Raw genomic sequence first — 25,389 nt, 5'->3', positions numbered from 1 at the left:
TGTGTAACCTGGTGTTCTGTACTACGAACGTCGCTGCTGCCATATGGCCCAGCAGCTGTAAGCACGTCAGAACCGGCACCGTAGGGCTGAAGGTGATGACTTGCACGAGGGAGCCAATGGCCTGAAAGCGTGTGTCTGGTAGATACACTCTCGCTGTAATAGAATTTATGCGTGCCCCTATGAACTCTTTGTCCTGTGTGGGGTTTATCTTTGATTTTGCCAGATTGATAACCAGGCTGAGCGAAGAGAACGTGCCTACTGTGACGCGTATCATGCGTAGTACCTCCTCCTTCGAGGCCCCTTTGAGTAGGCAGTTGTCCAGATAAGGGAATATAAATACCCCCTGTCCGTGCAGGTAGGCTGACACCACTGCCAAGGTCTTGGTGAAGACCCTGGGGGCCGAGGAGAGGCCAAACGGTAGGACCTTGTATTGAAAATGTTCTTTGCCGACCATGAACCGGAGGAATCGTCGGTGAGCCGGATGGATAGTTATGTGAAAATACGCGTCTTGTAAGTCGAGGGCTGCGAACCAATCTCCATCGTCTAGTGCCGTAAGGATGGAGGCGATTGTGATCATCCGAAAGCATTGCTTGCGCAGGTACCGGTTGAGGCCTCAAAGATCTAAGATGGGCCTCCAGCCTCCTGTCTTTTTCTCCGTGAGGAAGTACCTCGAGTAGAACCCTTTCCCTTGCAGTTGCTCCAGCACTCTTTCCACTGCCCCTACGAGCATGAGATGGTCTACCTCCTGCTTGAGCCTCGCTACGTGGGAGGCCTCCTGGAGGTGGGGCCTGGGTTGAGGTCGTGGCGGTGGGAGCAACTGGAAGGGGATGGCGTACCCCATGGCTATGATCTCCAGCACCCATTTGTCTGTGGTGATCCTTTGCCACTGGTCGTAGAATGGTCGGAGGGGATGGTGGAATAACTGCTTCGGATGACCTTGTGCGATTGTAGTGATGGCGCAGCCCTGGATCTGTGCGTCAAACTTGTGGCCTTTGGCCCCGCCCCAAGGACGCACGGCTTTGTTGGGAACGTCGCCTGGGAGTTCTGTACTGCTGGTGCTGTTGATGTCGCCCTTGCTCGTAACCCCTGTGGTACTGGGGACGCTGTTGCTGGTACCGTCTTTGTTGAGGGTAGTACTTTTTCTTTCTGTATGGAGGGGTGTAAATCCCCAGGGTCCTAAGTGTGGCTTTTGAATCTTTACTGGAATGAAGGACCGAGTCAGTTGATTCAGCAAACAGCTTCTGCGAGTCGAAGGGAAGATCGACTATCTTTGCCTGCAGATCCCTCGGCATACCTGAAGTCTGGAGCCAGGACTCCCTTCGCATCACCACTGCCATAGCTGTGGAGCATGCTGTTGTGTCCGCAACATCCAGGGTGATCTGAACTCCCGTCCTCGAGGCCGCGTAGCCTTCTTGCACAATGGCCTTGAGCACTGGTTTCTTGTCCTCTGGAAGCGAGTCCATGAGGTAGGTTAACCTAGTGTAGTTGTCGAAATTATGGTTCGCTAGATGTGCTGCGTAATTTGCCATTCGCAACAGTAGAGTGGAGGAGGAGTAGACCTTTCTGCCGAACAGCTCTAGCTTCTTGGCATCTTTGTCTGTTCCCCGTCCTGAATTGAGATGTCTTTGATCTTTGTTGCGACGACTCCACCACCAAGGAATTTGGTTGTGGGTGGCTGAACAGGAACTCCATGCCCTTCGCCGGCACGAAGTATTTCTTATCCGCTCTCTTGTGGACAGGCGGAATAGTCGCGGGGTTCTGCCATATCATAGTGGCGGACTCCAAGATTGCTTCGTCAAGCGGTATTGCTATTTTGGAGGAGGCCGGAGGTCTCAGATTTTTGAGGAGCTTATGGTGTTTCTCTTGCACCTCTGCTGTCTGGATGCCTTGCGTGAAGGCCACCCTTTTAAACAGCTCTTGAAACTGTTTGAGATCGTCCGGAGGATGGACATCCCCCGGGGCCGTAGCCTCGTCCGGGGAGGAGAGCAAGGAATCACTAGGATACGCCTCTCTGGACCCTTCCGGTTCCTGTTGGTGATGGTACATCCGCTCGCTGGAAGCTTGCAAGGGAAAATCTCAGGGTTCCATAACCAGTTCCCCCTGAGATACTTGAGTCTCTGTCCCCATTTGCGATTGCCCTCGGGGATACGGGACCGTCTGTGGGGATCTTTCCCTGGTAGACTGCCGGTGGTGTCTATGCCCCACGTGATAGGGGTGACCATGGCAGCATGGGCACTGTTCTTGGGAAGGTGACCTGGACCACTCCCTTGGTGCATACCCTCTGCTTCGGGGGGAGCGAGATCGTCGAGAGACCTGGGACACTGGAGAGAGCGATTTGTGATAGTACTCCAGCGGCTCAAACCCCAAGAAGGGTGAAGGTGGTCCCAGCCAGGGCGAGGCTGGTCGTAAAAATGGAGACGGGGGCTCCAAGTAGGCTAGGGGGGACCCCTGCCTTCTAGTTGGAGTCTGCAGCATGAGCGGAGGGCTGAGAGAAAGCAACTCTGCAGCACTGTCTGGAGAGGGGCTGCGGTGCCTTGTTTTGTGTGCAGCCTTCCCCCTCCCTTGAGGGGGTGGCTCCGCCCCCTGACGTGCAGGGGATCTCGGCCCCGTCCGCGCCGCGCTCGGCACGCTCATGGGCGGTGCCGCACAGGCGGTGTCCTCCGGTGCCTGCAGGCTGCGTGCCTGAGTGCTGTGCACCGCCGGTTCCCCAGGGGTCGGTGCCGCTGCCTGCGGTGCCGCTGGTACCGGCGCTTGTTTAGCCGCCGCCCTGCCTGCGGTGCGGGGCGGCTGTTTGATGATTGGAGGCTGAGCTGCCTCCACGTGGCTCTCCGTGCCGCCGCCGATCAGCTGTTGCTGCGGCTGGGGGCTGTGCGCTCCTCCCGTCCTGCTCGCTGTTGCTGCCGGCAGGGATCGGGCTAGGGAGACTTTCCTCCGCTTTTGCGCTGATGGGGTGAAGGAGGCAGCTTTCCTTTTATGGGCCCCGGAGGGTCCCTCCTGCTGCGGCCGCTCCGGCACGTCTGGCTGGAGGGCCTTGTCAAAGAGCAGCATTTTAAGCCGCATCTCCCTGTCCTTCCTTGCTCTGGCTGTTAATTTTGCACAGAAGGAGCATTTCTGCGTGACATGGGACTCCCCAAGGCACCTTATGCAGTGACTGTGCCCATCAGACACTGGCATTGCCTCTCAGCAAGACTCACATTTCTTGAATCCTGAAGAGGACATTGTTGGTGAGTCTTTTAGTTGTTAATGGGGGTACTTAGCACCTTCTCTGTGCTGTTTTCCCCCTCTCTGATAGCCTGCCGCGGCAGGAGGGCTAATGGCCCTAGGGTCCTGGCCTCCGGTGCTCTGCTTGTTACTAGGACTGGACTGAATGCCGTCCCGCTTGTTGTTTCTTGTTTTTTTTTGAAAATAACAACTGGCTAACTTAACAATAGACTAAGAACTTGAAAACTTTAAAGAAAAACAGTTAAAACCATTGAATACGCTAACTTGGCCGTAGCCTAGTCAGATTCCATCTGCAGCCGACGGTGGTTAAGAGGAACTGGCGGGGACCGGATCGCACACGTGGCCAGGAGCGCGCAAGGGAGTGGCGCGCACCAGCGCATGCGTGGTCCGGCAGAAACTGCTTGGAAGATCCGATCTGCGGCGCTGGGCAAGCCCAACACCTAATGTGGAGCACCCACGGGGACACTCGAAGAAGTCGTCTCAGTTATGCTCCACGATTAGCTTTGATGAGGAACAGTGTACTTAGAGCCACAGCACATGGAGAATATAGAACTTTTGCTTTTAAGAAACAAATATAATAGGTGCCATTAAATTTGTGTCTACTCTCCCTCTAGGATTATTGTTCTTATATTTTCAATCATGTCCTGGGTTTCAGACGCTACACTGATACAAAAAAATCAGTTCCCACCCTTTTTTCTTCCTTCCACCCTAGCAGTTTTATCCTGAGGTCTGTTATACCATCCAGATAGATCAAAATATAGTTCAAATGGTTTTAAAGTCCCTGACAGGCACCATTGATAAGAACAATTTAGGCAACCAATAAAATATTGACAGAAAAATAGTATACCCTTATATCACTTCATAATTAGCAATTCCCATTTCTCTGTTTCACCCCGCCCATGAGCATGATTGAGGTAATTAAATAAATCAAACAGCTTTCTTTGGGACCAGGGGACCTAACTGGCGTTGAGTGATCAGACTACAGGCCCACCTGGTCATTCCCCAAATAGTGCACAGACCACCCAGTCCATGCACGAGCACAAACACACACACTTTGTCAGAATCCAGACATGCATTGGCTGAAACAACTGGCACAACGTAGAGAACTATGACAACCTCCTCTTTAAGGATTAGCTGCAGCAGGCAGGGGTCATGAATTTCTTGAGATGCCCAGGAGGCTAAGGATTTCTATGTTTCCAAAGTCAATATCTATTACAGGTTCCACCTCCTTGGTCCAGTATGGTTGGGTCCTGAACGATCCCAGACAAGAGAATTTGCAGGATCAAGGAAAGTTCCCTGCCACTGGCTCCCACGCTGCTACCCCTCTGTCACTGGGCTGCTTCCCTACCTCCTGTTGTTGCCCAAGGCCTGGCCTGCAGCTGCTGCCAAGCTACCACCTATGCCCTTGAGCTGACAGGGGAAGATGGCTCCAGCTCACACTGGGGATGCAGCTCCAGTCCTGAGTTGCTGCCCCCAGCCCTGCAGGGCTGCCAGAAAAAGCTGGACCCAGCTCCATGGGTCTACGGGAGAAACCAAGCTCTGGCCCTGGGGAGCTGACAGTGGATGCCCAACCCCAGCCCTGCACACCTGTCTCCCACTCCACCCCCCACAAGGGTTGCTGGGGGTACATGGACTCCATGGCAGCCCCCTTCTCCCCCCAGGGCTGCCAAAGGACAGGGGCTGCACCCTCCTGCGTGCATCTCCGGTCCAGTGACGTCCCTCGTCCTGCTGGATGAGGATGTTGCCAGACCAGAGAATGCTGGATTTAGGAGTTCCAACCTGTACAGATTTTTGGAGTAATTCTTCCCAAAACTGTTCTTTGTATTCAGTATCATCCACCCCTTACAATCATGGACAGGGAACCTGCAGCCAGTGGCTTACAGTGAGACAACCAGCACTGGCGCTCTAGTCATGTGGATGGTGGAGGGGCACCCACATGGCTGGAGCACTAGTGTCAGCTCCCCACTGGTGGCGGAAGGGAGCCTCAAGCATCACATGGAAACCCCTGGGCTCTGCCTGTCAGGGGAGCAATCCCAGCCAACGGGAGCAGTGGCTGGGTGGTGCCTGCCAGCCCAGGGTAGCTCAAAGCCACCTGTGCCCCCTCGGAAACTGCACCAGCTAGGTGCCCCAATCCCCTTGACCCCTCCCACCCAGACCCCATACTCCCATTCCACTCCTGCACCCCCTACTGCCTGGACCCCACATCATGTTTCCATACCCTACCTCCTTCTCAGACCCTGCACCCACACTCAAGCCTGTTCCCACACATGAAGCCCTCATTTTTGCCCCCACTCCAGAGCCTAGCAGGGCCCAGCAAAATCTACTGGCTCTGGGCCCCCAGAAGAGTTAATCCAGCTGGGGAGGAGCGGGAGGGGGAGCTCTGAGCCTTGGCACTGCCCCCACCCCATTCCAGGGCTGTAATGCAAAGGAAAGCCTGATGCCCTGAGCTGCATGAATGAGGTGAGCTAGACCAGTGTCTCTTTTTTTCCTGCTTATCAGCTGGGGGCTACATCAGTGGTAGGTTTATTTTGTGTGTGTGGCCTCCGACTGATTTTTCTGTGGCTGATCCAAAAAAGGTTCCCCACCCCTGCCTCAAATGAAACAGTAAAACTCATTTATTTTTCCTTGTCTTTCATCTGTTTGGCAAATGTAGGATGCATTATGAGCAAGGTTGGAAGAACTAAGTTTTTAGTGTTAAACCTCTATTTCATTACAAACAAACAAACTGATGGAAAATTATTTCCATTAACGACAACTGAAATTAAGAGAGGTAAAGTAACAAATGTTGTTTGAGAACTTATTAGAGTTTGATTTAAAAACAACTATTTTGTATATTTTGGACATGCTGTTCACAATGTGTTTTAACATTTATAAAGCTTTATCTTTTTTGATTCTCAGATGTCGACTGTCGTTAAATAACTGTCTGGAACTCACATTGTTTGGCCATTCAGCCATAGTCTCTCACAACTATAAAAATGTGAATGGGTCAAAAATGCTTAAAACCCATAATTTCATGCAACTGTGAAAATTTAAATTGATAAACATCTAAAAAAAGAATTAAACATAAATGTTACCCATCAAGATGATTTTTAAAACCCTGTATTCTACCAAGCCTATATAAGCTGGAAACGTTGCTGCTGTTTATTCTGAAATGAATGCTTGCATTTGTAAGAGCTACGGAAAACTTGAGAAACAAAGGCCTCTCATTCTGAGGCTCTTTGCATTGTTCTACCAGAGCTCAATGTAGGTTCAAAAGAACTCTTGTTTTTAAAAGTGTATCAGTCCATTGTTTTACACTAAAACACTCGAATTACCAGCCTCTAACAAGATATTCTCCTTTCATTGTCCTGCGCTTTTTGGCAAAGGTTCTACCAAGATTCCGCTTTGCATTTAAGGGAAGGAGGAACATGAACAAACATGAAAAACAGTCTGGGATGAATCGTCAGTATCAGTGTCCTAGTCACAAGCACTGGCAAGTAGAAAATAGCCTTTTTTTTTTTCTGGCAGATGAATATCCTACAACAGGCAACAAAATTATTCATAAGTTAATAAAAGGGCTAAAAGCCTTCCAAGCAAAGGATGCATGCTCAGGAATCATGCTAGCCATAGAGGTGGTTCTTACATTCAATTAAATCTTCAAGAAGCAAAATGAAACAAACACACACAACAATAGCAAGAAAGTAACGACTAAAAAGAGAATAAAATACAATAGATGGTGTTAAAATATATTTAAAATTATCATTACATATGCCAAAGAAAATATGACAGCTGAGTCCATAACAAACTAGGCTTAGACTAATTAGAACAGTCAGTTACTGAAGTCCCTTCTAAGTTAAAAAATAAAGGAGTATTAAAAAAACATTACTAAATCCTAATCTTTGATCTGATACTATGAACTCTTGAAAGCTTACACATCTGAAACATAGTCAGTGGAAGGACATAACTAAACCTATCTAGTGGCATAATTTTATTTTTCAGCCATTAAAATAGAGAAGTAATTTTGAGCATGTGACACCTCTCTGCCACTTATCCTAGGCTGCATCTACACTACAAGATAAAATTGATTTCTTAATGCTGGGTTTTATCAATTCAATTTTGAGGATCTTCACCTTCCCACATGCTCCTCCCAAAATTGATTTACTGCTGCCACACACAAGTAGCTTAAATTGAGCGTAAATCGAGTGATGCTGCAGTGTATTGTGGGAACCTAGCCCACAGTTCTCTGAGCCCCGTTGCATTCTGGCCGCATGAGTAGATGTGGGTATATGATGCCATCTTCCCACATTTCATTCCCCTCTTTCCCCTGCCACATTAAGTATGTTGAAGTAAACACGTGTGTTACACTGAAACTCAAATGAATCATCAGTAATGGGCCAGGGCAGCTAAAAGGCAGTACCCAGTTGACAGCCATGCAAATTGTGACCACCCACGGAGTGCCTCTCTCAGGCTTGGAGCTGGATTTAGGCTGCCTGAGAAAGAAGTCTCTTATGCCCAAGTAGACACAGATGCTACACTGAAACTTGAATAAATCATCAGGCTAAAAGACCCCAGACTGCAGACAGGTTTGCACATGGAAAAAAAGACCCTTAGGACATGAATATTCCCCACTGCAAGCCCTACTTCAACTACTGTGGTAATTGTATAGCTAATACATTGCCTTCATTCAGCCTTGTACGGCTTGGGGTGGCTACAAGACCCCCAGCTACAACCAGCCCCTCAAAAACGTGACTGCTGAGGGAGACGTCCCCTGGGCAGCTAAGAGAACCCCAGCTACAGCCAGCCCCCGAAAATCATGACCCTCACCGTGCGCAATCTGCCTGGCACCTTGCATAGCACGTCCTTTTATTGTTTCAGGGTCAAGCCATGTGATGCGGCTGGGTGCAGGAATGTTCCAGACTGTGTGGTTCTGCCGGGGGAGGGGGGGAGGGTCAGGACAACATGTAAATGGATGAAAGAAGTTTCTCGTACTACCAGACAAGCACGACCCCCACCCACAGTCGAGCTGACACATGGTACGGGGGCCAGTGGCTGGCACCAGGCAGCGCAGAAAAAAAAAGGCAGCCAGAGGGGCATAAACAGAAGCAAGGACCCCACAGCTGTGCTCCTAGCGAACAAAAAGAAAATATTTTTCAGCCTCTCATTGTTGTACTGAACAGTACTGCATTGGATCTTTTCAAGGGAAAAGGCAAAACGCCGTATTTATTGATAATACACATATCGCAATCAACACTTATCATATGCATTTGATGTATTACACACACCCCTTCCTGTTTTGTTGCTGTTACCAATAGCTGCTCCCCCTAACTGCACTGGCCAGGTGAGTTAGATGAGGGAGGGGTGGAGCTGGGCTTCTGCGGATCCAGATCAGTGCTCCAGCGCTGACAAGGCAAATCCAGGGTCCCTGTGCCAGATGCCTTCCATTTATAGCATCCTCTCTCTCATGCATGTTGACACCAGTGAGCCAGCTCATGCATATGCATAATCTGCCAGAGCAATCTTAGTAGTAGGCATCCCTCAGTCTGCACAGACTATGGCTCACGCCCTTTATAGTTTCAATTGAGGACTTCATTTATAGTGTCTACTGCGACTATGAAGACCCACATGAGAGTGACAGTCCTTGCTGCATCTCTTGCAGATGTGGTGGGTGTCTGGCAAGTCCTTAGTGTGCTTTCTGTGCGCTCGCTTCTCCTCTGTTAGCTGTCTGATCCTCATCTCGCCCTTCTGAAGGCCCTTGTGTAACCCCTGCCTCCATCTGCTGCGGTCGTCTGCTAGTTCTTCCCAGTTGTCCAGCTTGATGTCTACCTCTCTGAGGTCTCTCTTGCAGACATCTTTGTAATGCAACTGGCGGTGTCCGGGAGGTCTTTTGCCAGAGGCTAGCTCACCATACAGGATGTCTTTTGGAATCCTTCCATCATTCATCCTGTGGACGTGGCCAAGCCAGTGGAGCCGACGCTGCCTGAGGAGGGTGTGCATGGTTGGGATTCCAGCTTGCTTGAGGACGGCGGTGTTGGTCACTCTGTCCTTCCATGATATTCCAAGGATGCGTCTGAGGCAGCGCAAGTGGAAGACGTTCAGCTTCTTTTCCTGGCGGGCATACAGGGTCCAAGTCTCGCTGCCATATCTTATGAATATGCATTTAGACATCTGTGGCACCTTTTTCTGGGTGGTGCTTCCAAAGGCAGGCACTTGCTGGTGAGTCCCAAGGAAATGATGTCCCATCTTCTTTCAGTGGGCCCACTTGACAGGTTCCAATGCTCTTCTCACTGGTCTTAGATATAGCTTCTATCCCTTCTCCAGCCCTTGCAATAGCTGGAGATACTTGTCTTCCACACCTTATCCATTCACACCTCATTCATTTAACAGGGCAATCAATTAAGCAATCCAAAAATAAAGGGTACAAAGAGGTTTTCTTTACCTTGCCTACTTCTAGGAACTATTCTACAGAATACAAAATTTCTACATAAAAACACTTAATAAAAGTTTCTACATTCTATACAAAAAGATACAAAATTCCCATGTGAATAGACAATACGAGTTTCTATCTTCTAAATGAAAAGGATACTAAATTTTTATATAACAGGGCTTAATACAATGATACATAAAATGACTTGATACAATATTTAAAAACTCCAGGGAGAAAATTGTTAAAACAAAGATGTAACTACATCATGACCCTACAGCCATGGGCTTGCAGGTGCCCATTTTTAATGGACCTGTTACCTAATTCCTATGCAATTGAGAGCAGTGGAGAAGTAAGAGAGAAGAGCGGAGAACTCTGGTGCATTGTGGGGCATATATGGGACACCTGTGGAGGCTAATGAATTCGATTTAAAGATGTGTCACATCCTCACTACCCTTCATTCGAATTCTTAAATTTGAATAGAACGCTACACCCGTCGAGTTACTTCAATTTTAGGATTTCAATATCCTGTTGATTTTAGTGGTCCATAGATCGAGCTAATGGAATTTACACTGCGGACAGGCACTGGAAAAAACTGGGCTAACTAGCTTAAAATCGATTTTATCTCGTAATGTAGATGCAGCCTTACTTAGTAGTAGTAGGTAGTCTGTTGTGTCCAACAATGATGTCTTGAGCTCGCACAGGCTCATCGGTTGTGGACTCGCATATTGCTGAGGAGTCCAAGCTTTGAACAGCATGGGCGTTCACAGCCGGGGCAAGGGAATTGTCCTGGCTCTGTTGAAGGCAGCTATCAAATAGCCCCTCGCTCTTCTCTTCTGCCATTTGCATGTGCTGAGAGGAAGAGGGAGGAGCAGGTAAAGGAGGGGCTTTGGTGCCCCAGCGCATGTGAGGTGCATTGGAGTGAGGAGTAGATGGGGGAACCGCAGTTGGAACCCCATTGAGCCGCGGGTTGCTGAAGCCCACTGAGGTAAAGTAGGGCCACTCATGCAGCCCACTCACTATTCCTGGTTGCTCATCCCTGCCCTGTGCCTTATTGAGGGAATGGAATAACCAAAACAAGTGGTTTACACCTTACTTAATGAGGTGTCAGACTACACAGACTCGTGTGTTGGCCTGCACATCTTCTCACTATAGGCCTGCTCCAAGGGCAACTGAAGTCCAAAGGATTCCTTCCTCTTGCATGTGCAAAACTTGGCATTTGTGCATCCCTTCAGAAACTATTTTTGTAACTTAATAGCTTTTTTTGTAACTTAATAGCTGTCTGTTCTGGTCTGCCTATGGTCTGGAGAAGTGGGTCTGTCCCATGAAAGCTCACCTAATAAATTATTTTGCAAGTCTTTAAAGTGCTACTTGACTGCTTTTTATTTTTGTAACTGCTTGTTTTCTCCAATGAGGATTTTTGTAGGTGTGAGTGAGGCTGTCCACCTGTAGCACTGCTCATTCCCTGTGAAGGTCTTTGGAAATTGAGTCCATACCATGCAACAGGTAGTGTGGGGTCTGTTAAAGCCATTCTAAAGACTGGCCACCATAAAGTAATAACTATATATTTTTTAAAAAAGATCGGTTTTCTAAAGCTTTTAGAGCAAACAAAATCATCACCAGATTAAAATGTGCCTTTCTAAATTCATTCAGTACTCCAGTGACTTTGGGTATGGAGAACAAAATTTTCCTCTTTGTTCATCTTGGCTACGTCTACACTAGCCCCAAACTTCGAAATGGCCATGCAAATGGCCATTTTGAAGTTTACTAATAAAGCGCTGAAATGCATATTCAGCGCTTCATTAGCATGCAGGCGGCTGCGGCACTTCCAAATCGACACGCCTCGCCACCGTGCGGCTCATCTCGACAGGGCTCCTTTTCGAAAGGACCCTGCTTACTTCGAAGTCCCCTTATTCCCATCAGCTCATGGGAATAAGGGGACTTCGAAGTAGGCGGGATCCTTTTGAAAAGGAGCACCGTCGGGACGAGCCGCACGGCGGCGAGGCGTGTCAATTTCGAAGTGCCGTGGCCGCCCGCATGCTAACGGAGCACTGACTATGTATTTCAGCACTTCATTAGTAAACTTCGAAATGGCCATTTGCGTGGCCATTGCGAAGTTTGGGGCTAGTGTAGACACGGCCCTTGTGAACATACTATTTTGATAACCATTCCCTTCAGCACTAAGGTAGCTCATTATCCTCTGGCTTGTTGGATTTGGCTCCCTAGTCTCCTTAATGCCAGAATTTTCCCCAGCTCTTTGACCTCATCTTTCTTTATTTTCCAGTTCACCAGCAGATTTTCTGCTCCCTCATCTTCTCTCTTGAGGAAGAATGCCAGGTTCTTCCCCTGGGCTGCCACCATTATCTGCAAAATCATCCTCTGAAGCTAGCTGACTCCTCAATAAATATTATTTCAAAACTCACCTTTTATCCATAGCCCATGATTTCTACCCCACTCTAACAAACATATTCTTACTCCTTAGGTCCCAGTTTTCTGACAGTTCCGCCCAAGTTTACCTAACCATCTCCTTCACTTCTGAGCCACTTCATCTTTGAACTCTACCCACATCTCTGCTATGACAAAACCAGCTTAATTCACTTGTATATGCATGTACAGAAGGGTGTGGTGTAATGTGAATAATTACTCTTCCAGAAAGGGTTGTTGTGAGGTTAATCAGCTAATGTTTGTAAGACACTTTGAAGGCGTGAAGAGATACATAAACTCTAAGGATGACTGGTGGAGACTACATTGCTTTGAAACATTCTGTGGCATGTTTGTATGAACAACATTATGAATAAAAAAATTATATGTCAGTGATCATCACCCTGTATGCCAATGTATGTGTCACTGCTCTAGTTACAGAGCTAACAGACTGCATTTCCATAGCTGGGTCTATTCTTTACTGTTCTCTCTCTGACCTGAATACCAATCTTGACTATTCGGCTAAAGCATGCTCTGACCTGCAGTACTCTCTTCTTCATAGAAACAATGCATCAGGTTCTCCCCACCTCTGACACGTGTTTGATTTTACCCTGAGTCATGACAACCAGGTCCTCTATTATCAGCCAGAAAGCAATTTTTTCCCTAACTACAACAGAGGACTTCAGAGTTAGTAACACTAGTTATGAACTAACAAGTCCACAACATGCTCGTTTGGAAATGGAAGTATGCAATCAGGCAGCAGAGACCAAAATAAAATAAAAAACACAGTACAGCACAGTACTGTGTTAAACAAACGACTTGAAAGGAAAAGAAAGTTTAAGAAATTTGATATGGTAAGAAAACTGATTCTGTGCCTGTTTTGTTTAAATTAAGATCGTTAAAAGCAGCACTTTTTATCTACATAGTAAAGTTTCAAAGCTGTATTAAATCAATGTTCAGCCATAAACTTAAAAAAAAAAAACAGCTAACATTTTGTTTTCAATTAGGAACATTTCAGAGTTAAAAACCACCTCCATTCCTCAGGCGTTTATCATGCTAAGGTTCTACTTATTCTGTGCTTAATATGCACGAGATACGAGTAAGACAAAATATGCTTCAGTGTCACAGCTCTAAAATGACCATTATTACACTTGCTTATTCAGAAGGACGAGTTGTGGTTAGTCTAACATGCTTGACAGACAGGAAATCCTATGTGTTAAAATATTACAACATGTATATAACACCAAATCCCTTACATTGCAAAATACAGACATATAAGATAACTGAGGCTTACTTTCTGTATTGGGGAGAAAAAAAAAAAGAAAAAAAAGAGGAGCTTGGGGAAAATAAGCTACTTTGAAGACTGTGCAGCTGAAGACACTGCTAATCACACTCAGAGCTTTAAGTCCCTTATAAGTGAGGCAGCAGGACCTACTAGATAGAGTAACAGACTGGGATTAAGGAAAAATGGATTCTATTCCCAGCTCTGCACCTAGCCTGTTGAATGACTTTGGGAAAGTCACCCCCCCACGACAACTTTCCTTTGCCTCAGTTTCCCCTTCTAATATGGAGATAACTATAATGACCTCTGTTATACAGTGCTTTGCAATCTATAGATTAAAACCACTATGTAAGAGGTATCAGAGGGGTAGCCGTGTTAGTCTGGATCTGTAGCAGCAACGAAGGGTCCTGCGGCACCTTATAGACTAACAGAAAAGTTTAGAGCATGAGCTTTCGTGAGTTAACTCACTTCTTCAGATGCTGGTCCTGGAAATCTGCAAGGCCAGGTATAAATAGGCCAGAGCAAGGCTGGGGATAACGAGGTTAGCTCAGTCAGGCAGGCTGAGTTGTATTGTCATCAGTAGATCTGGAGGTGTGAACTCCAAGAGAGGGGAAGCTGCTTCTGTATTTAGCCAGCCATTCACAGTCTTTGTTTAATCCTGAGCTGAGGGTATTGAATTTGCAGATGAATTGTAGCTCAGCAATTTCTCTTTGGAGTCTGTTCTTGAAATTTCTTTGCTGCAGGATAGCTACTTTTAAATCTGCTACTGTGTGTCCTGGGAGATTGAAGTGCTCTCCTATGGGTTTTTGTATATTGCCATTTCTGATGTCTGATTTGTGTGCATTTATTCTTTTACGTAGAGACTGTCCAGTTTGTCCGATGTATATGGCAGAGGGGCATTGCTGGCACATGATGGCATAAATTACATTGGTAGATGTGCAGCTGAATGAGCCCACGATGGTGTGGCTGATCCGGTTAGGTCCTGTAATGATGTTGCTGGTGTGTATATGTGGGCAGAGCTGGCAAAGAGGTTTGTTGCATGGATGGGTCCCTGAGATAGAGTGACTGTGGTGCGGTGTATAGTTGCTTGTTAGGATTTGTTTTAGGTTGGCAGGTTGTCTGTGAGCAATGATAGGTCTGCCTCCCAAGGCCTGTGAAAGTGTGGGATCATTGTCGAGGATGGGTTGTAGATCCCTGATGATGCGCTGTAGAGGTTTTAGCTGAGGACTGTAGGTGATGGCTAGTGGTGTTCTGTTGGTTTCTCTCTTGCGCTTGTCCTGTAGTAGGAGGCTTCGTGGCACACGTCTGGCTCTGTTGATTTGTTTTCTCACTTCCTCAGGTGGGTATTGCAGTCTCAAGAATGCTTGGTGAAGATCCTGTAGGTGTTTGTCTCTGTCGGAGGGGTTGGAACAAATGCGGTTATATCTAAGCGCTTGGCTCTATCTCAGGGACCCATCCATGCAACAAACCTCGTTGCCAGCTCTGCCCCCATATACACACCTGCTGCACATCTACCAATGTAATTTATGCCATCATGTGCCAGCAATGCCCCTCTGCCATATACATCGGACAAACTGGACAGTCTCTACGTAAAAGAATAAATGCACACAAATCAGACATCAGAAATGGCAATATACAAAAACCCATAGGAGAGCACTTCAATCTCCCAGGACACACAGTAGCAGATTTAAAAGTAGCTATCCTGCAGCAAAGAAATTTCAAGAACAGACTCCAAAGAGAAATTGCTGAGCTACAATTCATCTGCAAATTCAATACCCTCAGCTCAGGATTAAACAAAGACTGTGAATGGCTGGCTAAATACAAAAGCAGCTTCCCCTCTCTTGCAGTTCACACCTCCAGGTCTACTGATGACAATACAACTCAGCCTGCCTGACTGAGCTAACCTCGTTATCCCCAGCCTTGCTCTGGCCTATTTATACCTGGCCTTGCAGATTTCCAGGACCGGCATCTGAAGAAGTGAGTTAACTCACGAAAGCTCATGCTCTAAACTTTTCTGTTAGTCTATAAGGTGCCACAGGACCCTATGTAAGAGGTAGCTATTATTAACACATCACTCCATGATTTCATGCTCGAGAAACAGGCTAGCTGAGAATTCAACTATGCTCTTCTCAGTTCAAAGGACTGCATGTCCATACCTCTGTCACTCTGCAACAGTAATGCAGTAAAAGCTTAAAAGGAGCTTTTCCTGGACATATTGTACACATACATATGGAGAAAACTGGAGTCAGCACAGGCTCCAAAACCACGACAGACTCGACTCTGGAGGGGCACAAAGATGACCCAGCAAAATGAATATTATCTCCTTAGGGATTAGTCAGTTGAGGTCAGTGCTGCAACAGGCAGCTAAAGCTTATTGCCCAGCAACCAGCAGGACACCTCATATGAACTCTAGGCTTCAGTTAGAACTATGTTGAACCCTTTCACTGCCTGTCAACAATTGTTAGTCCGACTAAGCAGGACAAAAGACCAGATGTCAATGATGACATATTATAGCTGCACCCTCGAGACACAACAGTCAGCAAGCAGGGAGTCCCAACATAGGATGTGTTACGCTTCCTTTGTAATTCACAAAAACACTTGCTTTCAGCAGGAATGGACATTTTCCTCTTTCATTCTTATTTTATTGCTACAGCCCTAAAAGTCAGTCAGGTGCTGCAAATGCATGTAACTCCATCACAGTCCTGTTCTGTTTGCACAGCACCTGGCACAGCGGAGTCTTGGTCCATGAAAGGGTGGAGGATCTGCATGTGTACAGACATGAAGAGCTGTTTTACATCCCTTCTCCACCAAAGAGACAACAGGAGACAGAGAAGTAGCAAAGTCAGTCAGTCATCCAGTCTCCTGAAGACAACGACAGCAGGTGAGGACATTGGGAAGCTGTCAGAGTCTCCCCTGTTGAACAAGGCTGGGGAAATGTCCACACTCTGAACTTTCCAAGATTCTGCAATCAGGACATCAATATGTAATTTCCCCCATGTTGAAACTGGTCTATCATCTTTATTACAGTGAGATCAGTTCACTACAGGGGCAATAATTTTTGATGGTGGGGCACTTCAAACATTTGGTAAGTGGTCAAGGGCTGCACTTTTCTCCGATATTATTGGCGGGGGTATGGGTTCTGAGATGGGGTTTGGATACAGGCGGTCTCTGGGGAGGGGACTAGGGTGCAGGATTTGGGAGGGAGATTGGGTTCAGGGGGGATTTGAACTTGAAGCAGGGGTGAAAGATGGGGAGTTTGGCGCAGGAGGGGTTGGTGACCTGGGGCAGGAGTTTGGAGTGCATGGTGCAGGCTATGACCAGGAGACTCTTATGGCATGCAGTTCAGGGCAGGCAGCCTAGCAGGACCCTCAGGCGGGTTCCCTGGCCACCACAGCTGCACACGCTGCCCAAAGTGGCTAGCTGCTGGGGCCAGAGTATGTGTGTGTGGGTGCGCGTGCACACACTATGCACTTGTGCCTCGGTGCCATGTCCCCACCCTGAGCACCATCCTCAAAATCTCCTATTGGCCAGAAACAGGCCAATGGAAGATGCAAGGGCAGTGCTTGCAGGTACATGCAGCATATGGAGACCTGTTCCCTTCCCCCAACCTGCACAGAGACAGACATGCTGGCCACTTTCAGCAGAATGCCATCAGGGAGGGTCCTGCTGGGCCACAGCAGGATGAACCCAAATGTTTGCCAGGCTGGATCTGGCCCCTGGGCCATATTTTGCCTGCCTCTGCTTTACTGTGTGCTCAGCTAATATAGTTTGACTAAGTTATACCATGGATTGCAATTTATTCCTTATTGTGGCCATATGGCGTGCAGGTTATTAGAATCAATAACAGTTTGGAGACACTGTTCTAAACAGTGGGTTGTCAATTGTCATGCCATTACGGTAGTGCGTTCTGCACATTCTGGCTCCTCCATAACCCATTTGAGAGAGAAAGAGAGACCATCTTCATTTCACAGCCTTCTGCATCACCAGAGCCTGGGGAAGGAAGATGAGCTTATAACAGCTGAACCAGTAGCTGAGCCAAAGGAGACGTCCATTATTGGTTAAACAAAATAGGAAATGGCAGAGTCCACTAATGCCATACTAACCCTGGGATACTGACCTCTGGTGAGATGACCCTGTCTCTCATGATAAGTAGCGAGAGATCTCAAAAGTGGCCATGGGTCTCTGGTTCCCAGTCACGCTAAAAGTGAGAACACCAAAAAAACTCTAGAAACCAAGCATCTAGGTCATTGCCTGCTTCTATAGAAAGATCTGACTGCTGTTCCTATCCTTCTTACCTCTAACAGCCACTAAACATGTCTGCACATAAAGAGAAGCGTGCAATATTTGATAAAGATCTCCCTGCATAAAGCTGTCAATCCAAATTATATATTTATATGATCCCTTTCACCATAGTATCAAAATACCTTACAGTTGTCAATGTATTTATCCTCAAAACTCCCCTATGACACAGCACTTCCCTATTACTTACATTTTGCAGTTTGGGAATTGAACACAGCGATACTAACTACCCAAAGTTATGCACAACATCTCTGGTAGAAAAGGAAACTGAACCAGGGTCTCCGAAATCCCAGACTAGCAACTTCAGCACTGGACCACGATGTCTCTTCCTCTTCTGTCAGCCTATGAAATGCCCTTCCCATCACAATCTAATCTACTAACCTCTGTGTATACGTTACAAATGTGTGTGATTGTCTATGCTTTGCTGCCCATGAGCCAAAATTACCCAAGGTTGCCAAGATACTCTTGTGCAATGTTTTAAAGCTAGAAGCAGACTTTATATAACAGTCTGTGAAACACTTTTGACACTTTGGCACAAATAAAAATTGCAGAGAGTCAAAAGCCATTCATTGACTCAACTTTATCTACTGTACTTTCCAGCACTGTTTAGGTATAGCTATATTTGGACATATTTAGGAAAAGCTGACAAAGTCAATTTAATTTAAAAAAATTCTATTCACTGCAGGTTCTGTCAAATCATTATTATGTTTTGACACAAAATTATTTGCCAGTGTCCCTTTCAACTCCAGGATTTGTTGAGTTTTATAGGGTTCTCATCATTATATAATCCCATTCCAGCTGAATCACCTCTGAATGGTACTGCTAGGAAACCAGCAGGCAGCAGCCACGTTCTCTTATTTCTGCTGAAAATGGTGATGTCAGCAGTATTTAGGAGCCATTCTACTCCTGGAAGACAATGCACCAGAATAATCACATATAATACAATATTATAAAAGTAATGATTATCCTAAATGTACACATGTAACCTGCTCCTGCTACACAGCACAAGGGAGCACAAGCACAGAAAGGAAAAGAGTGAACTAAAACCTGTAGTTAGATGATAGGAAACTGAAAATAGTAGATGTCATGTGTTATTGCACTTTGCAATCATCACCATCTCCTCTTCTTTCAGACACATAATTAAACACAGACACTTCAAAAGCACTAAAGAAAGAGGGGAAGAGAAGAAGTATTGTACTTGCTGAGGGTTACAGCCTTAGCATGCTGATTTTGGAATGACTCCAAAAAAGGTTTACTATTTTAAAGAAATGTTTTGTAAAGTGGGGGAATCAGCAGGTCATACCAAGAGAAAATACAACACTAAACTGCAAGGTAATTACTTACAAGCTTGCTTCCATGGGCTGATACATTTACAATTAAAAAAAAAAAAATCAATGTTTGACTATTTATGTAATCCACACTGTGGGGGAAATAATCAAGCTGGCAAAAATAAAACATAAACATTAGTATATATAAATTATTCAAGTAATTCTAAGACACAAATGTTAAGATACACCCACTGAATTTCAGGTGTAAAAGAGGATCATGTCTAGTTATTCTAGAGACTGCCTAAATATAGTATCAAGCAACATCATAATGATAGGACAACAAGACCTGCTAAGAGAATACAAACAATGCCTACTGTTAAACACTAGAATTATTGCCTTAAATAGAGCATTCATGTGAATATTTAATCCCCAATGAAGAATTAAATTCTCAAAATCTTTAGGGAAACAAGTGCAAATGGATATAAACATATGAATATAAAGTTTTCCAGGGGCGGGGGGGTGGGGTCTGGTACAAGGATACTGACTACAATGGCAAATAGGTGATCTGTGACCTCTAGGAACAAATATCCCCAACGGCTAGCAACAGAACACTAGATGGGGAGAGGCTCTGATTTACTATGATAATTCCTTCCCAAGTATCTGGCTTGTGGGTCTTGCCCACATACTCAAGGTCTAACTGATGGTTATATTTAAGGCTGGGAAGGAATTTTCTCCTGGGTCACACTGGCAGAAACCATTGGGTGGTTGGGGGGCTGTCTTCTTCTGCAGCATTGAGCATGGGTCACTTGCAGGTTTAAACTAGTGTAAAGGGAGAGTTCTCTGTAACTTGAAGTATTTAAATAATGATTTGAGAACTTCAGGAATTCAGAGTTTAGAGTCTGTTATAGGAGTGGATAAATGAGGTTTCATGGCCTGCACTGTGCAGGAGGTCAGCCTGCATGATCATGTCTAAAACTATGTGAGGACTTCGTAGTTTTTTTAAATAACAGGTTAACAGATGAATTGCAAATCTTAATATGAAACTATGGATTTTAGCCTCATTAGTTCAAGAATGTAAATTAAAGTGCGATTAAAGAGTAATGATCCAGAGAAAAGTCACAAAGACTGTGTCTACATTACCACCTTCCTTTGAAGGAAGGATGGTAATGAGGCTGTTCGGAGTTTACTAATGAAGTGCTGCCATGCATCGGAGCAAATTAAGCAAATTCCCCCCCACGGCAACTCCGAAGTTTTAAACTTCGAAGTACCGGCATGAGTCTAGACGCAGTTCGCCCGCTGGTACTTCGAAGTGCCAGGGCATCTTTGAAGTCCCCTTATTCCTTAAAATTTTGAATTTTCCTATGCACAGCAGCACTTCATTAGTAAACTCCGAACAGCCTCATTACCATCCTTCCTTCAAAGGAAGGTGGTAATGTAGACACAGCCAAAGAGAAGGAAAATAGACATCAATAAAAGAAAAAGTAGTAATAGGAAGGGAGTAAGAACTTGGAGATAAAGGACATGGCTACACATGCACCTCCCTTTTGGAAGGGGCATGTAAATGATACGAATTGGAACCGGTTAATGAGGTGCTTGATATGAATATTCAGTACCTCATTAGCATAATGACCGCTAATTGCGCTTTGAAAGTGCTGCTTTCGAAAGACAAACTGGCCATGTAGACATGGGCACTTTGAAATAAACCACAGACTTCAAAATTCCCTTATTCCCAATTTGCTTTGGGAATAAGGGAATTTCAAAGTCTGGGGCTTATTTCAAAGTGCCTGCGTCTATACGGCCAGTTTGCATTTCAAAAGCAGCACTTTCAAAGCACGACTGACTGTTATTATGCTAATGACATACTGAATATTCATTATCATGCTAAATAAACACTGCACCACACACTACTATTTTTTTTTAAATGGGCCTATTATGTGGTCAGCATGCAACTCAATGTTTTCATATACAGGACTCGCAAGGCTTCTGACCTTGAAACATATTCTCTCTTTCTGCCTCACAGATGCTTAACTGAACATATATTTGAAATAAGCTGACCATCTCTTTGCTTTCTTTCCATTTGTTCTGTGCTTCATTTTCAAAAGGCACTGCATTTTTGCCCCAGCATAATGGAAACCTCAACTTTCTTGCTTCCTGGGTATATGACTTGAAGGACACAGATGTCAAAAACAAGTAAGATTCAAAAACTGAAATGTTTCAAATTTGCAGGTTGCCATGACCTTAAGACAGAGAAGCTAGATTTCACTTCCCCAGTTTCCTGGGTTGAAAAATCTGTTTTCAAAGAACACAAAGAAAAAATTCACTCTCCTCCAGCAGCAGCATCACCGTAGTATTTTAATTGCATGTATCTCTACTGTTTAAGCTCTCTCTATGCAACTGTTCTTTTGTCTCTTAAAATACTAGATGTCCACTTCTCTTCCAAACCCAAATTGTACAGCTCTGGTGTCACTGATATGACCAAGACACAGTTCTCGAAAATCTAGGTATTGTTAAGATTACCGATAGACTAATCATCCTTTATGATGTTGTTATACATAAATACTGTGAAATATCTGCATTCTTAAAGCATAATTATTTGTTTCTTAATATAGTTATGGTCCATAAATAGTCTTCTGTTACTTATCGGTCTAAAACAATATTGTCCCTAATAGATCTGATGGAAGTTTTAGACCTAAATTCTGCATAGTTTCAATGGATCCCTCCCATTACCTGTCCAATGAGTACTGTCTGCAAAGGACAAAAATTTGTTTACTGTTTGCTAATTTAATTGGTTTACTAGGTTTTGAAATTTAATAAAACTGGAGCAGAGAAGGACTTTTTAACATCATCTACTAAGTGCAAATAAAAGCAGAGTCTGTTGATGGGGAACTTAAGACCACAGATGGGAAACACAGAATTCAAAAGCAATTTTTTTTTCACAAACCTGGCCATCTGTTTATAGGCTTCTTCAGCCACAGCAAAGATGTGTGGATCCATATCCCCCATATTCTGCCCACTGTATGCATTGATGATATCTTCACCATAGATAGGCAGCTGCTCATAAGGATTTATGGCTACTAAGACGATACCTACAAAGGAAACAGAATAAAATTTATTAATAATGGCTGATTTGAAAATGCAGCCAAGTATCAAAAGCCAGATGTATCTTGCTCTATTTTTTCCTGACTGTTTAGCTTGGAGGAGAATAAAGACCTGAACCAAAGTCAGTTGAAGTCAATGGAAAGACAATACTTTGATGGATTTTGGATTAGGTATATGTGTGAATGCTCAAAGTTTGAACACAAGTCCCTTGCTTGCTAAGAAAATTGCCAAGGACTTCTACACTTCACCCACTTTTAAAGTTTTGTCTTTGAAGAATGAAACACTGCTTCAGTTTAGAACAGGGGTCTCAAACTCACTTTAACTTACGGCCAGCACCAATCAAATCCTCCTCATGGGCCACATGACACCCCTCTCTGGCAGGGTTCCGGGAGAGGGAGGACAGGGTTCTGCATGTGTTTCTCCCACACATCTGCATGTCCCAGCCCTGCCTGCTGGCCTGCATGTTCCCCCACCCAGGCAATTTAATGCCCCACTAGGGTCCCCAACACAGCCCCAGCTAGTGCAGTGGGGCTAGAGCAGCTTCCAGCTGCTAGCTCTGAGCTGCTGCCAGCATGTGCTTGTGGCCCAGGAGAGGTGTGTGCAGAGCTGCCCATTTATAGGATGGCCCAGCCCCCCGCCCCAACAGTCCTATGGGCAAGATGGTGCCCCATACTCAGGCTAGCCCATCGGAACCTCTGTGGGCTAGGACCAACAATAGGGGTTGCACCCCCCTGGCACTCACTGCAGTGGTGGGAGCCATGGGGAGGCAGAGCTCTCCAGAAGTCTCTGCTGTCTCCATTGCCATGTTCCAAGACAGCCTGGGCTGGGGCTAACGAACCTGAGTGGCCTGGGAGATGGCACTGGAGCAGAGGAAAGGCTGCTGTGTCACTCCACTTCCCCACAACTCCTGCCACCAGGCCTGCCAGTAATCACCAAGGCTGCGTCTCTCAGGGGAGAGGGCTTGAGAGCAGGTATGTGATGAGGTGGAGGGGGTGGAACAGGGGCACAAAGAAGATGGACACACACAGCCAGGAGCCATGCACAAGCCAGACTTTGGAACTGCTCGGGCCATGAGTTTGAGACTCTAAGTTTGGAGTAAGTCAACACTACATTGACTATGATGAACAGCCAGCTCTATTCAGTAACAAGATCAGCAAAGACTTTACTTCTCATCTTTTATTGTAAATCATGGCCTCTGAATTGCTCAGCTATAACTGTTAGGATTTAACAGAAAGGTTCTAAAATAAAGTGCCCACTTCTCCCAAGGGCTTAATGGCACAACACAGACACAACCACCGTTTGTGCTTGATGGTGTGGCATCACACACCAATACTGGAAATTTTTAGCAGAACTGAATTAGTATTGGTAATGTTAATATAAATCTTTCTCATAAACAATGGTCTGATTTTGAATAGTAGCCTCCAACAAGTGCTCAGAAATAAACGTAGGTGTACTACATAGAGCTGGCACACTTATGACTCCTGACTGAACTCGGAAGTCAAAAGGTTAGACATATAAAAATGCTGTAACATTCTCAAAATTAGTTCAGACCAAGCTGAAAGTCAGTTAAAAATACTGGCCTAAGTACGTCTCCCAATTCAAGTCTCTTGTGACACTGACAGGTAGTGAAATAGCTGCCACACGGGCAGAAATAAGTTCTCATCCTCGCTGTGGTCAGCAAATAAGCACACCAGGCACCACTCTATGCAAGACCACTTGAATGAACACTTATTCCTCCATAGCTTGCATACCTACAGCACAGTCATATCTAAATTTACCCAGCAATCGAACTTCATTTCTCTAGGAAGATTATAACACTAAAAATCTGCAATTCAGGGAATTGCAAAGCCCCGATATTATGACTGTGACATGATGCACAACATTTCTCAAGGAACAGTAAAGAAAAGACATCTGAAATCTGGTCTCTTTGCTCAAAGTATCATCCCAGTTTTACAAATGATTAAATCCTGTCACGTATTTACAAAATAAGCAAATGGTAAAAGAAAAACATAAACAAGCTTCCTAAGGAGCAAATGCCTTTCAGAAAAGGATTGGATGGGTTCTTGATCTGCTCCTAGAGATATTGTACATGTCATCAAGACATATGTTCCTAACCGGCGATACCAAGATCTCAGTGTTTTTCCATCAGTCACGATTTCACTGGGCTGACTCATGGACTTGAACTTAAAGTCTATTTTTTTCTTTTCACGAAAAGGCTGGCAAACCTTAATGTTTAACAAAGAGCCAAAACCGAACACGCACAGATGCCCACCTAGCCACTTTTTCACAAATCCTGAAAATATGAATTGGATCCCATTCTAATCACCGTCACAGATGTGCCACAACAGTTTGTAACCTGAGTTTGATGAACGCCCAGAAATAAAATAGAAGAGCTGTTACAGACCAACATTAAGGTACAGTGACAGACCAGGGTAGGAACACAGGAATGGAACAGCCAAGGGATTACAAATGAGGATAAAGGTGCACTGGCAGAGCTTTGTGCAGAAGCATGCACACAGCTTGCTTGGAACATACTGGGCTTCTCAATAAAGCCAGATTCGCCCATACAAAATAAAAAATAAATAAGACTAGAGAGTTATGCTGGTTGCGCAACAAAGCGCAAGAGATTCATATAGCTGAACTGTTCAGTAATACAGATCACAAAGTTATAAACTTAACATCCTTATAAAGCACAAAATGCTGCAGAAACCCACCACTATAGCATTCAACTTTTAAAAAGGGGGAACTACATAAAAATGAGGAAGTTAACTGAAAATTAAAAGGAACTCTCCAAGAGTGAAATGTCTGCATGGAATTTTTTTAAAACTTTGTATTAGAGGCTCAAATTAACTGTACATGCATAATTAAAAAAAATTTAAAACAGTAAGAGGATCAAAAATGCCACCATTCCTGAAAAATAGACAACAATAAGGGTGTTTAGAGACTAAAAGGCATCTTTTACAAATCAGAAGTAAAATGCTACTGAGAAAAATGGAAAGGAACAAACTCAGGCAAGGCTAAAAGTGTAATTAGACATCAGAAATGAATCTGAAAAGCAACTAGCAAAAGACTGAAAAACTATAGCAAATTATTTTTAAGTACATCAGCAGCAGGAAGCCTGAGAAACTACCACTGGCACCACTGGACAATTGAGATGCTAAAGGTGCACTCCAGGAAGACAAGGTAAATCAATTTTTTGAATCAGTCTTCTCTATAAAGGATATAAGGTAGATACCCACACCTGAACCATTCTTTTTAGGCAGCAAATCTGAGAAACCATCCTTGACTGAGGTGTCAGTAAAAAAGGCTATGGAACAAACTGATAAACTAATACTTCTACAGGACCAGATGGCATTCACCCAAGAGTTCTGAACGAACTCCAATATGAAACTGCAGAA

At 45.1% G+C, this 25,389-nt stretch overlaps 1 protein-coding gene across 1 annotated transcript in view; it reads right to left on the bottom strand.

The window, feature by feature from the left end:
• MYO5A (myosin VA) overlaps nucleotides 1-25,389 on the bottom strand; it is a 185,887-nt gene that overhangs the window by 91,693 nt on the left and 68,805 nt on the right. Inside the window, exon 4 of the mRNA XM_075006415.1 lies at nucleotides 21,834-21,978. Within this exon, the coding sequence (XP_074862516.1) occupies nucleotides 21,834-21,978 (145 nt within the window). The remainder of the gene's footprint in view (nucleotides 1-21,833; nucleotides 21,979-25,389) is intronic.

This window comes from Carettochelys insculpta, chromosome 12 (assembly GCF_033958435.1).
Source record: "Carettochelys insculpta isolate YL-2023 chromosome 12, ASM3395843v1, whole genome shotgun sequence".
Taxonomy (NCBI): Eukaryota; Metazoa; Chordata; order Testudines; family Carettochelyidae; genus Carettochelys; species Carettochelys insculpta.
The sequence above is the reverse complement of the archived record's forward strand: the minus strand, read 5'-3'. Positions and strand labels throughout refer to the sequence as shown.